Source organism: Balaenoptera musculus, chromosome X (assembly GCF_009873245.2).
Source record: "Balaenoptera musculus isolate JJ_BM4_2016_0621 chromosome X, mBalMus1.pri.v3, whole genome shotgun sequence".
Lineage (NCBI taxonomy): Eukaryota > Metazoa > Chordata > Mammalia > Artiodactyla > Balaenopteridae > Balaenoptera > Balaenoptera musculus.
The window spans coordinates 12,063,408-12,078,771 of NC_045806.1; the positions used below are offsets into that span (position 1 = coordinate 12,063,408).

Sequence of the window (15,364 nt, forward strand, 5' to 3'; positions counted from 1 at the left end):
AAACCTGAGGTCTGACCTGAAATATCAACTCGCATTCATACTGGTTCAGCTGGCTATGGTGGTGCTTGGCCAAGAGGCTAATGAATCACTGGAAGTGGTCTGATGGTCATCCACCCCTCACAGTGGGTACACAGGGTTCCCCAGCCGAGCAAATGCCTTCCTGAGCACCATCACCACCATCGTTACCAGCACCCATTTTAAGCCTGTAGAAAGCCTGTTCATCCCTGAAGATTTCGGCTCCTTTCTGATGCCCTACCCAAACTTCTAGAGAGAATTAAATCCTCCCTCTTTTGTATTTTGACAGCATTTTGGCCATATGCTGGTATAGCATTTATCAGGTGATATTGAATTTGTTTGCCTGTTCCCCCTCACACCGCCCTCCACCCCTGCCTTCTTCCTCAACCTGATCCTTGGAGACTTGTGTCTTCTTGGGATCTCACATGGACTTCTTTCTGAAAATTGGCATTTGTATTTGCTTGTTAAATGTCTGCCTTCCCAGCCAGGGAGTAAGCAGAAGCAGGGTCTGTTCCTGGTACTAGACATTGAATAAGTTTTAGCTGTATTAATGAATTTCTTTATTCAATGCCTGCACAATTCCTGACACGTATACCCAATTAAATGTATTGAAAAAGTTTCAAGGGGTGCGCCTTATAAAAATCACAGTGCACTGCTATAATTCAAAGAGCACTTTGGGGCTTCCTTGGTGGCGCAGTGGTTAAGAATCCGCCTGCCAATGCAGGCAACATGGGTTCGAGCCCTGGTCCGGGAAGATCCCACATGCCGCAGAGCAGCTAAGCCCATGCGCCACAACTACTGAGCCTGCACTCTAGAGCCCGCGAGCCACAACTACTGAGCCCATGTGCCACAACTACTGAAACCTGAGCGTCTAGAGCCTGTGCTCTGCAACAAGAGAAGCCACCGCAATGAGAAGCCTGCGCACCGCAACGAAGAGTAGCCCCCGCTTGCTGCAACTACAGAAAGCCAGTGTGCAGCAACGAAGACCCAATGCAGCCAAAAATAAATAAATAAATTTAAAATATATATACATATTTTTAAAAAAGAGCACTTTGGCTGTAGAATTCAAAGTGTATTAATGAGTTAACTTTAATGAATAAGGCTCAAGTGGGAATAGATACTCTGCCCTGTGTTAATATTGAAGCATCAGAGAATAAAAGTGATGAAGACTCAAGGATATTTATTCAAGCCTAATAATTTGCAGTTGGTTTCACAGATAACACCAACACTACCAGGTGGTGCAGCATTGCTTTGGTCTCTTCATCTTTGCAATAGGTATTAATAGGTATTATTAATAGGTATTAGTGTATTTCTACACTACTGTGTAGAAATCCTGGAAGGTATTGTATAAGTGAGGGTTAAGCCTTATCTATTGAACTCCTGGCTTTCCACTGCCATAGTTCTGATCACAATACACGTTTGAAATTCTACCATGAATCTTCTAAGATTCTGACGCCAATACTCCTTCAAAAAATGTATGAGCTATTTTCAAAAGAAAATAAATGTTTTCTATCTTTATCATCAAACATTTACTGAGTGCCTAGTCTATCAAAGGCTTTGTGGGGAATACAGGGAATATTAAACATAGTGTGTTTTAAAAGCTTTTCATCTTTTCTAGCTTTTATATACCTTTTACCAATGGTAAAAAGCGATCTACTTTTCTTGAAAGGTTCTTTGTATTTTAAATACTGTAGAATAGGCTGACCTTTATAAATAGATATTAATAAAGGCACCCTGTTGCCGAGTCGCTGTGGTGGAGGGGTTGACAAACCTACAGGCTCTTCCAACAAAGTCTATGGTTCCAACAAAGTCTGAAAACATTGAACATTCATCATGTTCGTCTCTGATCTAGGCACTGAACATTAAAAGGCACATAAATCATGATTCCATACATGGTTCACAATCTCACATGGGTATGAGACTCCATTTTTAGCCAGTTAAACCTTAAGGTCACCATTTAAGGCTATTTTCTAAACATCAAAAGAAAGTTGTAGCAGCAGGATGAAGCTATAAATCTGGGGATAATTCTAATTATAGTGTGCTGCCTAAATGTATGGCATCAGGGTATGCCTTTAGAGAATTTTCTTATAAACCACTAAAGTTAGACTAAAATACTTACACACAGTGCCTTCTGATTGCACTTAATAGACTCTGAGGGCAATCAGTACCAGTGGTAGTATAAAATGACCTATAAATGGAGAAGGTATAAAATAAAAGTAGATATCACCTTCCCTTGAAATTCAACTCTTTGCAAATTCATAGGTAAATTAGCTCTTGGATAATTTTGGAGTGGGAAGGCAACGAATTTGTATGGAGAACCCACTATCTATATATAAGGCACAAGGCAGGGAAAAACTGGCATGAGCTTTACCAGCAAGGAAACAAGGCAAAGTTAAGGCATATGTAAATATCTATGACAAAAGGTAGGAAGCGATAAATGCCACAAAAGAAATACAAGAAAAATACTGGGAGTTCAGACGGAAAGAGTATTTCTGGCTGCCAGCATTTAGCTCGTGGAAGTAAAGAGTGCTCATGCAACCGCTGGGAGCAAGATTATTCCAAGGACAACGTGACCAGGGTACAGAGACAGATGCTGACTGTCCAGTGAATGCTGTTGTGCAATTTCACAGCGGGAGAGAAGGGGAAGGGTTCAGCTAGGAGAAGGGTGGTATTTTCAGGGAAGGTTGGAGTAAACTGATAGAGGATCTTACTACGGAAAATGGATTTGATGCTGAGCCAGACTTCCAGCCAAGATGACATTTTCAATTAATATTTTGAGATTCCTCTCTTCTCATTGTGCTTCAAAAAGAAAAACAAGAGACATAAATGAGAAAATTCATGTTATAGCTATGATTAAAAGAAGATGCTAAATATTTCCATGTATCAGAAACAGAACCAAAGTGCAAAATGGTGATCAGAACCAAGCCACATAAGTCCTGTACTCTGCATGTGGAAGCAGGAAGACACTGACGAGGGTTCAGCTCTTGTGAAACAATAGAGACTAACAGGTCTCCATGTGTGGCTAGAGACAGGAACCAACCCTGTGGGAGACTGTTACATGGTGGCCTTCAATGAACCATTTTCCTATGTTCACACCCTTGTCTAATCCCTTCCCACATCAACTCTAGGCTTGGCCATGTGACTCACTTGGCCAATGGGACATCAGTAAATGAGATACAGCAGAAGCTTAATACGTGCTTATGCACTGAGGCATGTCCTGTTGGAAACTCTCCTCTTGAAAGCCAGTGGCTATGCTGTGAAGAAACTCAGGCAAGATACTGAATGATGAAAAGCCACCTGGAGAGAAGCCCTGGAGAATAAGAGTTCCTCTTGGGCATTCCAGTGGCAGATGAGTTCCCATTCACTGGTCACAGAATCAATACTTCACTATTTAGGCACCCACTACATGCAAGACATTGTTCCCACACTGAGGATTATGAGTAAATTAGACAAAGTCCAGCTCTTGTTGAGCAAATGACCAAATCCATTAAGCTCACAATTTTCACCCAACTCTTTCTTTCCTTAAAAGTCTTAAAATGGATTATTTGTGTCATCTCCTTTATCAAGTATCTCAGGCAGTATTTTAATCTCATCCAACTCTGACCATTATGCCATCCATTCTGTTTCCATCTCCAAAGGGTCTCCCACCACACTGCTGTAGTCACAGATTTATGATCTGTGCTGTCCTATTAATGCATTTTCTGGCCTTGTGGCTTAGATAATCAGGGACATCATGCATCGCTGGCATTTACTGTGTTTGCTTTAAGCTCTCGGGGCTTTCTCACATATTTTTATTTTGCAACACAATTTTGTGGGTTGAAAAGTTGCAGCTCACATTCCAAAGCTATTAGTATGACAAATATTCCTGTACAATGACCAGTGAACTCTAATAAGGCAATAGGCCAGTTCCGCCACCTCCACCCTAAGGACCAGCTCCATCCCAGCCGAGACCTAGCCTCAGGGATCCAAGTGCAAGTCTCTTGGTAGTTAGTGATGGTTGGGGAGAAAGCACGGGGACAGGTTTTGGAAGTGGAAAGCCAGATCTCACATAGTTTTGTCCAGAATTCCCTATAACATCTCCATCTAAACGGCAATTAGGAAGCCAGAGCCACTAACCAAAATGTGGTTTGAGTTGGTTTTAGGGCAGATCCAGGAATCCAGTATAAGCCAAGAATTTTGCTCACAGTCATGCTTCTCTTTTGGCAGATAATCCCTTTAATATGTAAAGTACATTGTATTTTTCAAATTGTTTTCATTTATGGAGTGAAATGAACAACTCTGAGATACAGGGAGATGAGATTATCACTCATGCATTTAGCCGGAGAGGAAGCTAAGGCACCATGAGGTGGCTTGGCCTCATAATGCAATTAAGTGGCAGAGCCTGTCCTTCAACTCAAGTCTTTTCTCCTTGTCTGGGATTCGACCTCTCTTTTTAAGCAGTCAAGATGAGCAAAGTGACCCTAATTGAGCAGTGTCCCTTGGACCGTCTGCTGCCCCAGCTCTCCAGGGAATTTAACCAAATACTATTGAGGAGGAGAGAGTGGTAGGAAGCGAATGAAGGGACAGAGCGAGAAGCTGAATGCTAATACATTTAAGAAACTAAGTTACCTGTGAGCCCTTTCAGAAGCCTGAGAATCAAACAGTACAACTAGAAGAAAGAAGGCCCATTGACAAAAGGGTCATGAAGTGAGGACAAAAGGGACAGTGACAGGGCAGGAGTGATGGGGCCAACGCCAGTAAGTGACGAGGCCATGGTAATGGCTGCACTGTGGGGACTGGGCCCAGGCAAGGTCAAGGTCAGCTGTGTCCCCAGGGTAGGGGCTGAGAGCCAAGGCCAGGAAGGAAGCAGAGGGCCCAGAGCCACAGGCTCTGAGAGAACTTCAGCAAAGGAGGGGAGAACTCGGGAACTGCTTAGGAACCCTGAGAGAGGAAGGGCAGGGATTTGGGACAGGATCCAACCATTCTACCATTCGGCTCCAGGAGAAACAATACAGTGTTTTGCTATGTTTATCGTTCTTTATCTCCGTGTTATTGTACTGCTCCACACGGTCTGGCCTGAGAAACTTGGGTTACACAAGTTTGATCGGGACACAGTTCCAATCGTAAAGAGGTCACAGTGTAGTGGGGAGATAACATGAATGTAACTATTTACAAAAGTGTGCAATAAATGTAATAGATTATGTGTGTATCTATCATCTATCTATCTACCTACCTACCTACCTACCTATCTATGCAAGATGCTTGGGAGAGCATCAATTTTTTTTTTTTTAACTTTGGGTTTATTTATTTATTTATTTATTTTTGGCTGTGTTGGGTCTTCGTTTCTGTGCGAGGGCTTTCTCTAGTTGCGGCAAGTGGGGGCCACTCTTCATCGCGATGCGCGGGCCTCTCACTATCGCGGCCTCTCTTGTTGCAGAGCACAGGCTCCAGACGCGCAGGCTCAGTAGTTGTGGCTCACGGGCCCAGTTGCTGCGCGGCATGTGGGATCTTCCCAGACCAGGGCTCGAACCCGTGTCCCCTGCATCGGCAGGCAGATTCTCAACCACTGCGCCACCAGGGAAGCCCTAGAGAGCATCAATTTTTAAGTTATTTGCTAAGTAACTTAGTTCTGCTAGAGCTGCTAAATTCCCTCTGTTTTTCCAAACTTTTCAGTAAATCAACACCATCAACAAGTTATTTGTGGGAGTATTTGAGTGAAAAAGCAAAGGAAAAAGGCTTGTGCTCCCTTCCTGGGTAGCTGTGGAAAAGAGAGATGAATCATGTGGCCCTGAGAACTGAGATGTGAATGAGACTGATAGTTGAATAAGTGCAGAAACGTGGAGCTGGAGGTGGCCAGAAGAAATATACACCCGCAAAGATGTCAGGGGCACCAGTGGGCTCTCCTCCATCAAGTCAAGTTCAACTGGGGGTCAAGTCAAGGTAAACTGAATCTCAAAGGAAAGACTGATGTCCAGCTGATTTGGGGGTCACATTTATTTAACCTCGTTTAGAACCTTAAACCTTCTGAGAGCTATTCTTTTCGGTTTCCCAAAAGTGGAGTCTAGTTTTATTGTGTTCATGTCTCTCCCACACCTCCCACTTCTGAATTCCTTTCTCTCTGTAAAATATTTTTTTCTTTAGCATAAAATTTAGAGCGGTAGCATATTAAATAACATGAAATTCTCTGGCTTGAATAATGTGTTTATTTTCTTTAAATACACTTAAATATGAAACAACAGACAGTAGTTTGGTAAACTCAAAACTACAAGCTGGACAGTAATCAGATAATCAGTGCTGATCATACAAATCAAAATCGGCATAAGAAAGAATCGGAATAATTCACAAGAGAGTTGCAATTAGCAAAGGACTCGAAGACTATGCAAATTGCCTCATCTGCTCTGAATAATTAATCACATGGTACCTGTCATTCCATGATGATCAAACCTTTTTCACTCTCCATTCCTTGGTGTGCAGAGCACCTTCAGTTAGAAGACATCTGTCAGAGAGCCAGGGAATCCTCAGCTGGTGTTTAATGGAAGGTCCATCTGGATTCACCATAGTACTATGTAAAACGGATTTTTTTTCTAACACCTGGAACAGTGACAGCAACTTGGCAAAGCAGCATGCTGTTTAAAACGACAGGGATGGGGGACTGGGGATCAAGGCTGAATCAAGGATTTTCTCGATCGTGAAGCCCATGGGAGGCCCTTTTCTCCTTTGGAAAGCGGCAATGCTTTGGACATGCTGGTTTTCCATTTGCACAGGTTCTCATGTGAAAGGGGCATCTGTCCTCACAGCTGTTACAAAAGAAAATAAACATGAGAATTCAGAATCAAGGACTAAATTTCAAGGAAAAACTCTGATCTGATTTGATCACGTTTTCAAAGTAAATTTTCCAGATACATATTTAAAATGTCAATATAAAATCCTGGATGGTTACCCCACATGGTTTCAAAATCTATTAAAGCACAACTGCTAACTTCTAAGCATTCTATTCATCAGTAAAATTCTTGGTATATAAATCCAATGGCATCCCCTTCCCCAAAGAAAAAAAGCAAACATGCGTGGATATATACTGAGAGAGAGATTGAGCTAAAGAGTCAGCTGATCTGAAATAATAATTGTTGAAATTTCATCAACTTTAGTTTTTGCTTAAGATCCATAAGCCAACAATAGCAGGCAGGATTTTCTTGATTTCACAATCAATCATCACTCTATATACTTATTCCATAGTTGCCAAACCTCTGTTTTACTATCAAAAAGGGGGCTTGGCACTGAACAATAAAATTGGCTTAATAAGGAATCCCACAAAATCTAAATGGTATTTACATTAAATGTCCATGGGCCAAATTTAGGCGAAAGTGCAAAAGCCATTCACCTGCAGGTGTCTGGGTGAAATATCTTGTGCTTCTGGCAGCAGCTCTCCAGAGTTTCTCTGCACTCAATGCAACTGCAGTTTTCTGGGTGCTGGATGAGATCTCTGGGACACGGCGTTTTACAGACACACTCGCAACGATCTTCATCAAACTTCATGTGTGGACCACAGAGAGCCAGCTCCTGGAGATGAGCGTGATCTAAACGGAAAAAGTGTTGGTCAAAAAATACACCTCACACCTTCCAGGCTATGGGTAGAAACAGTGATGTATTTCCTCACCGCAGATCATAATACTAATATAAAGGATACAGCAGTGACAATGAACTTTGATTCCACAGACATCTGTTGGAAAACATGATCAGCTGAGAGAGGAGGGTCTGAGAGGTTTTTGACACACTTAGCTGACCGATATCTCTTCTAGAAAATATACAAAACAACTGGATAACTACTACTCCGTGTCCAATTCTGATCATCGAGTTGAAATTCATTGCAAAAAACAGAAGAGATAGAAACTTTGGAAGAACTTGACAATGTCACCGTAGCATTCTTGAAAGGCTTGGAGGAAAGTTAAGTGTTGAGTTTCTTCCCCAAACCTGCTTCTCTCCCAGTTTGCCTCACTTAGTGAATGGTGCCATCACTCTTGACTCACCCGCCATGTTGAATCTAATTACCATGTCCACCCAGTTCTGCCTCCCTGAATTTGTTCTTTTTCATCATCACTGCCACTGCCTCAATTCAGTCAGGTACCTTGTACTTTTTGTGCAGATGACACTCACTCACTTCACCACCACAAGTTTTACCCTTTCAATCCATTCTCCACAATATCAAATGCAAATCTAATCATGTCACTCTACTGCTTTATTTATTTATTTTTTTAAATGTATTTATTTTTGGCTGCATTGGGTCTTTCGTTGCTGCGTGCGGGCTTTCTCTAGTTGCTGTGAGCGGGGGCTACTCTTCGTTGTGGTGCGCGGGCTTCTCATTGTGGTGGCTTCTCTTGTTGCGGAGCACGGGCTCTAGGCATGAGGGCTCAGTAGTTGTGGCTCGTGGGCTCTAGAGCGCAAGCTCAGTAGTTGTGGCGCACAGGTTTAGCTGCTCTGCGGCATGTGGGATCTTCCCGGACCAGGGATCAAACCCGTGTCCCCTGCATTGGCAGGCGGATTCTTAACCACTGCACCACCAGGGAAGTTCCTGCTCTACTGCTTTAATTACCTTAAAAGGTTCTCTCTTTCCCAATAAAAGTCAATTTCCCCACCAAGACATAAGAGATCCTCCATGAGCTGGACCCTATTAACCTCCCAGACTCATCTTCTGTCTCTCTCTCACGTATCCTATGCTCCTCCATACCAAACTATAGTACTTTCTGTTCTCGTGATATGTCAGGGTCTCTCAACCCCATGCTTTTCGCCTTGTCTTTTTCCCTTTGCTAGTCATCCTTTCCCCCTGATACCTTTCCCAACTTCAAATTTAGTTAAGTGCCCTTACCCTGTGCATATTTCCATTCTGTCCTTTCTGGTACTGCTTACATTTGTCTGTTTATTTCTATGTTTCCTCTGTTAATGAAAAAATCCTAAAGGTTACAGGGATCAGGTCTCATCGTTTTGGCATAAAATAGGCACTTGATAAACATTTGCTGAGTTTATTTGTTGTAATAAAAGGGTCCTGAAGCAGGCCGACATATGGAGATTCTGAAGAATCCCATCTAGCATTCCAAGACATTGGGTTAAGGCATGTGGTCTTGCCAATATCTGGCCATTAATGATATATCAAAATGGCAATCTCATGTCATCCAATCTCATAGTCTTAACTGCTCTGTGATTGATGATCTTTGAGGGCTCATGTGGAATGGGTGTTGAAAGGCTAGATCTGAGGATCCTCCATTCTGAATTGTGTGAAGAGGAAAAAGGTAAGCTTTGTAAGCCATACGCAGATGCCAGATGTCACTTTGGGGCAAGATGAGACTAGATAGAAGCTCCTAAAAGATTTCCAAGGATCACTAGGTGGCAGTAGAGATTCACTTAGAACACTTCAGGCTGTCCCAACTCCATTCTTGGAGCCGTGGTTTAGGGAAACACAGTCTACCAGGTATCTGCTGAACTTCAGCAAGGTAGTTGGCAGTGGCTGACCTCAATCCTTATAGATAAGTTGAAAGTGACAGAGAATGGATGTAGGAGAGCTGAGTGAAGCGGTAACTAGCTAAGGGTGATACCCGGATGTATTGCATATCAATTTCAATCCTAGGGAAGTTGATGATGGGATACCAAGGTGTTAGGTCCTTAGCCTTGTTCCATTTATCATTTTAAATCAATAAACTGATGGAATTTTTCCAAGTAAACTCTTGAATTTGTGGGTATCTTGAGGAATTTAAAATCCAGAATCAGGACTCCCTAATTTTTTTTTTCTTTTTTTGGTATTGTTAGTTTTCTTGTTTGTTTGTCTGTTTGTTTTTTAAAACAGTTTAGAGCAATGGCCTGAATCTAACAAGATGAAATTAAATTGGACTTGGATTCACTAACTCACATATGCTCATCCAGGGAAGAGAAGTTATTGTAGAAAAGGCAGCTGGCTTAATAGCCACATGTGTGGGAAGAAAAAGTAATTAGTGAACAGTAAGCTCAATATATGTCATCAGTTTGATGAAGCCACTGGAGAAGTGACCATGAACTTGGCCCACATTAACTGAGTTGCAGGAGATGAAAATGAGAAGTGACCAGAAGTGATCCAGGCTACCCCATGCCTCTCACTTCCATCATTGCCACAACTTCCCAAAAGGTCCCCTTCCTCCTTGCCTGCCCCAGGCCAACCCATCCTCTTGTACACTGTCACTCGGTTGATTTTGTTAAAATTCTAACTGGTGCTGTGACTGTCCACTTAAACCAGTTGAGTGGCTTCCTTTTGCGTTTAGCATCACATCCAAGCTCTGGGACACACTTTACAAGGGTCCCCTGTGAACTGCTCCGGCTTCCTCTCTCACATCTACCCAGCCCCCTCCTGTAACGTCCCCACCATGCTGACCGTCTTCCAGCAGCCTGACGCGCTGCAGTCTTTCACTTCCAGCCCTGAGCACTCATTTTTCCCTGGCTCGGAGCACTCCTCTCTTTCTCCACCACTCTTCCCGCCCTCAACACACGTGGGCACCGGCTAAGTCCCTCCCCAGGAATTACCTGCAGCAGAAAGAAGCTGCCTCATCCAAGGTTATATCCCCTCTCTGAGGCAGCCCATATCCAGTGACAAGTCCATAGGACCCAGCCCCTTTGCCTCAATCTGAGGCATCGCCCCACGGGCTGTCCCAGTTTCAGCTCCCCACAGGCTTGGCTAACGCCTCTCAGCAACTGCAACACAGTTCAACTTCTCCCTCTGCCCAGTCCTGACCCCGACCCTTCACCTTTGAAAGCAGTCCTGCATGTAAACCTCCAAAGTACAAATCTCTCTCCCAGGAGCTGCGTACCAGGGAAAGCTTGATTAGAACAGCCTTTAAGTTCTATGTATACAGCTTTCCACGATAACTTTCTTTTTTAAAAAATTTTTATTGGAGAATAGTTGATTTACAACGTTGTGTTAGTTTCAGGTGTACAGCAAAGTGAATCAGTTACACATATACCTGTATCTACTCTTTTTTAGATTCTTTTTCCATATAGGTCATTACAGAGTACTGAGTAGAGTTCCCTGTGCTATAGAGTAGGTCCTTATTAGTTATCTATTTTATATATAGTAGTGTGTATATGCCAATCCCAATCTCCCAATTTATGCCTCCTCCCCCTTCCCCCTTGGTAACCATAAGTTTGTTTTCTACATCTGTGACTCTATTTCTGTTCTGTAAATAAGTTAATTCGTACCATTTTTTGGATTCCACACAATAACTTTCTAACACAGTTTAAAAATGGGTCACATGGAGAAAGAATTAGATTGGTTTTACATGGTTCTATAGGGTAAAGCTGAACTAACAAGTTGAAGCTCTAGAGCTGGGCTGTCCAACATGCTGGCTACGGGCCAGAATGAGCATGAAATGGCAAGTGTGAATTGAGATGTGCTCTAAGTGCAAAATACACACTGGATTTCAAAGACTTAGCACAAAGAACGAAGGGTATATCCTTGATAAATTTTATATTGCTTGCATGTTGAAATGAGAGTATTTTTATATTTTAGATTAAGTAAAACATTAAAATTAATTTCATCTGTTTCTTTTAACCTTTTTAAGGTGAGTACTATAAAATGTAAGTTGCATATGTGACTCTCACTGTAATTCCATTGGACAGCACTCTTCTAGACAGAGAGAGAGACAGATTCAGGTTCAATATAGTTTATCAGCAACAAGAGTGTGCCCGGTGTAACTGGGATGTATTTTCTAGCAGAGGATGGCTGAAGACTTGGTGGGAAGGATGTACATGACATTCAAGATTGGCATGGGCATTTACAGAGTTACTGTATGACCCAGCAATCCCACTCCTGGGCATATATCCAGAAAAGACGAAAACTCTAATTTGAAAAGGTACATGCACCCCAATGTTAGCACTACTTACAATAGCCAAGACATGGAAGCAACCTAAATGTCCATCAACAGAGGAGTGGATAAAGAAGATGTGGTACATATATACAATGGAATACTATTCAGTCATAAAAGAGAATGAAAGAATGCCATTTACAGCAACATGGATGGACCCAGAGATTATCATACTCAGTGAAGTAAGTCAGAGAAAGACAAATATCATATGATATCACTTATATGTGGAATCTAAAAAAATGATACAAATGAACTTATTTACAAAACAGAAATAGACTCACAGACATAGAAAACAAACTTACGGTTACCAAAAGGAAAGGGGGGAGAGGATAAATTAGGAGTTTGGGATTAACATATACACACTACTATATATAAAATAGATAACCAACAAGGACTTACTGTATAGCACAGGGAACTATATTCAATAACTTATAATGGAAAATAATCTGAAAAGAATATATATATAAAACTGAATCACTTTGCTCTACACCTGAAACATTGTAAGTCAACTAGACTTCAATTTTAAGAAAAGATCTGCATGGGCATTTAAACTACATGAACTTTAAGATTCCCTCAAACCCTGCGTTGAGCTTTCATGAAAACACTTGGAAGCTGAGAGACAGAAGCATAGGGAATAGCTTGTTATTTACAGTTTCTAGGACAGATTCCTTAGAGCTTAATCCTTACTAATCTTGCTTGTAGATCATAGTTGGAAACAAGCAAGGTTCAAATTGCATGATTCCTTGCGATCTTTACAGTGGAATCATGTCAAGTTCTCTCAGAAGTCAATAAAAAGTGGATTCACTTTCGGCCAGATGTTCATAATCAAAAATCAGAGCATTGTGAGTTATGTGCAGTGACGAGAGCCTAGCTCAGCTGGTTCCCAACTCCCCTGAGCCCAATAGCCGTGTTTTGCTTTTACTTTGCCCTCGTTTCAGAAGAAGTCTTCTCTTATTCCCCATTTTTTTCAAATTATTGGCATGTTTTCACATGACACAGTTGAAAGAAACCAACACGTCCAAAATGACCTTACGTTCCTGTAGGACTTTTATATAAATAACTTAGTAAAATGTGGTTGACTCGTGTTTCATTCTGAAGTGGCTTTCATTAAAGGTTATCATTCCCTTTCAAATTCAATGTTTTGGGATGCTCGAATCATTTGGGTCTTTAAGATGAAAAAGCAGAATGATGCATTGGTAGACTTACTGTATAATTACAGCACAGAGGTCTCTGGACTCTCACTGCTTCTATCACTCTTACCTGTGTGTCTAGAAAGTTACTAGACATTTTGGTGTGTCCATTTTGTAATTGTAAAAAAAAAAGGGATACTAATCATACATTATAGGATTATTGGGAGGATTAAATGAGTTGATACATATAAAAGGCTTACAAGATCGCTTGGTCAATAAATACTAGTTGCTATTGTTGTTATTATTATTATTACTATTATCATTTCACCACTGCTATGATTACCTTCCATTCCGGCGAGTGGATTCTCCTCCTGTAAAACACATTTACATTTGTTGCTGTCCCAGAGCATGTCAATAGGACAGAGTTTCTTGGAATGGGAACAGCTAGGAGGAGAAAACAATAAATCAGATTTTAAAGCTTTCAAGGGTAATCATACTTTTGGAACATTTTTTTTAAAATGTTGACTACATTTCCGAGTGGAGAATAGTGAAGATTTTTAAGGAGCTTAATTCATATTTATGAACAGCATGTTATTAGATAGTAATTCTGTAATTACAAATATTCTCTGTGGAAACGTTTGGAAACCAAACTGTAATTTTGGAAAGGTATAATCTTTTTAAGAGGATTGGTGTTAAAAACTATGTAAATTAGCTGTCAACAGAGCTTATTTACCCCAAGTGAATAGTGTTCTAACATCGCTCCTAAGCATTATCGTCTGTAAAACGGAGATAAGAACATTGGCCAGGACAGCAGGAAAATCTTGAGGATAAATGTTCCTTTATTATGAGCTTTCTTTTCTACTTGGCACTCACACAGTGCGTTTACTCCTTTACTTTTGCAAGATCTAAGTATCCAACTTAATTACTTTATATTTTTATTCAATAGTTGTGATTTGCCCTTTGTTTCTCTGTAGTAAATTCTTTTTCCCCAAATCAATGATCCTTACCTTTGATTTCAGAACACCTGAGGGTGTCATAATTTGTCTCATAAAGAATCACAAAATACTCACAAGAAAATGTCTAGTCAAATTAAATTTAAGTCATTTTTCATTTAAAATAATATTTCCCATTTGGTCAACTTAAGAGGAAGGCTTAAAAAATCGCCAGAATCAGATGCACATGGTTGTGCCACTCCCCAGTGACTCCAGGAGCCTTCTTTCCCCCTCCTAACTTCGGGACTTAAATATGTAGACAGCCTGAAATGGGTTTTATCTAATGCTTGTTCTGGAATGAGGGAACAGATGCCAAATTTGAGTCTGGAGTAGAGTTTTACACCTGCATCAGACTATGCATATTAAGAACAAACGTGCCCACAGCTTGACATGCTGAGTTCATAACCACTGAACTTTCTGATCCTACTGCAATATACATGTAACACCTCATAAAAAATATACTTGCCAAACAGTTATTACCCGTAGATCTGGGTTAGAACCTAAAAGACAAAGAGCTTGAAGAGAGAGCGATGACTCTGTAATTAATGAACTATTCTCCACACACAGCTTTAGCCAAGGCAAGAACAAGCATAAGGAAGTATAAGAAATGCTTACCGATCTTCTTCTGGGATCTGGATGGATCTTCTAATAATCGAGTACGGATGGCGGGGAGCTGTTGGCAAGCACTTACAACCTGTATGGTTGGCAACTTTAACAGGCACTAATTCAGGTACTGATGTCAAAGGTACTGATATCTCAAAGAGCTAGAGCAGAGAAAGAGAACTATAATACATATTTTAAAAAATAAGAATAATTTCTACAGTCTGCATTTTTGCCTTTGTCCCTTACGGTAACGACTTTAGCAAAGTCGTCCATTAAGAATAGAGCTAATATGCAAACTATTATATATAGGATGGATAAACAACAAGGTCTTACTGTATAGCACAGGAAACTATATTCAATGACCTGTAATAAACCATAATGGAAAAGAACATGAAGAAGAATATATATGTGTATAACTGAGTCACTTTGCTGTACAACCGAAATTAACACAACATTGTAAATCAGCTATACTTCAATAAAATTAAAAAAAAAAAACAGAACTAATAAGGCTAAGGGCTGGCATGATGGAAAGAATTCTGGGCTGGGTGTCAGAAGACCAGGGCCTTAACCAACTTTATCAAGTATTTAAGTTTTGTCAAATCTCTTAAAATTTTGGTGTCCCTAGAATGCTTGTAAAATGGTGACCTTGTAAAATGGTAACCTTGTAAAATATTCCCTGCTCCTGCTTTAAGTCTGACTGTGAATTGTAAGGATTAAATGAAATTATAGCTATGAAGTTTCCTTGCAACCATGGTGAACAGATTATTGT

General features: G+C 40.9%; 1 protein-coding gene across 1 annotated transcript in view; it reads right to left on the reverse strand.

The window, feature by feature from the left end:
- Nucleotides 1-6,205: 6,205 nt before the first annotated feature.
- Nucleotides 6,206-15,364, reverse strand: part of VEGFD (vascular endothelial growth factor D) — a 35,842-nt gene continuing 26,683 nt past the window's right edge. The window contains exons 4-7 of the mRNA XM_036840462.1: nt 14,608-14,756; nt 13,344-13,444; nt 7,373-7,568; nt 6,206-6,791 (exon numbers count right to left, since the gene is read on the reverse strand). Of these exons, the coding sequence (XP_036696357.1) occupies nt 6,665-6,791; nt 7,373-7,568; nt 13,344-13,444; nt 14,608-14,756 (573 nt within the window). The 3' untranslated portion in view covers nt 6,206-6,664. The remainder of the gene's footprint in view (nt 6,792-7,372; nt 7,569-13,343; nt 13,445-14,607; nt 14,757-15,364) is intronic.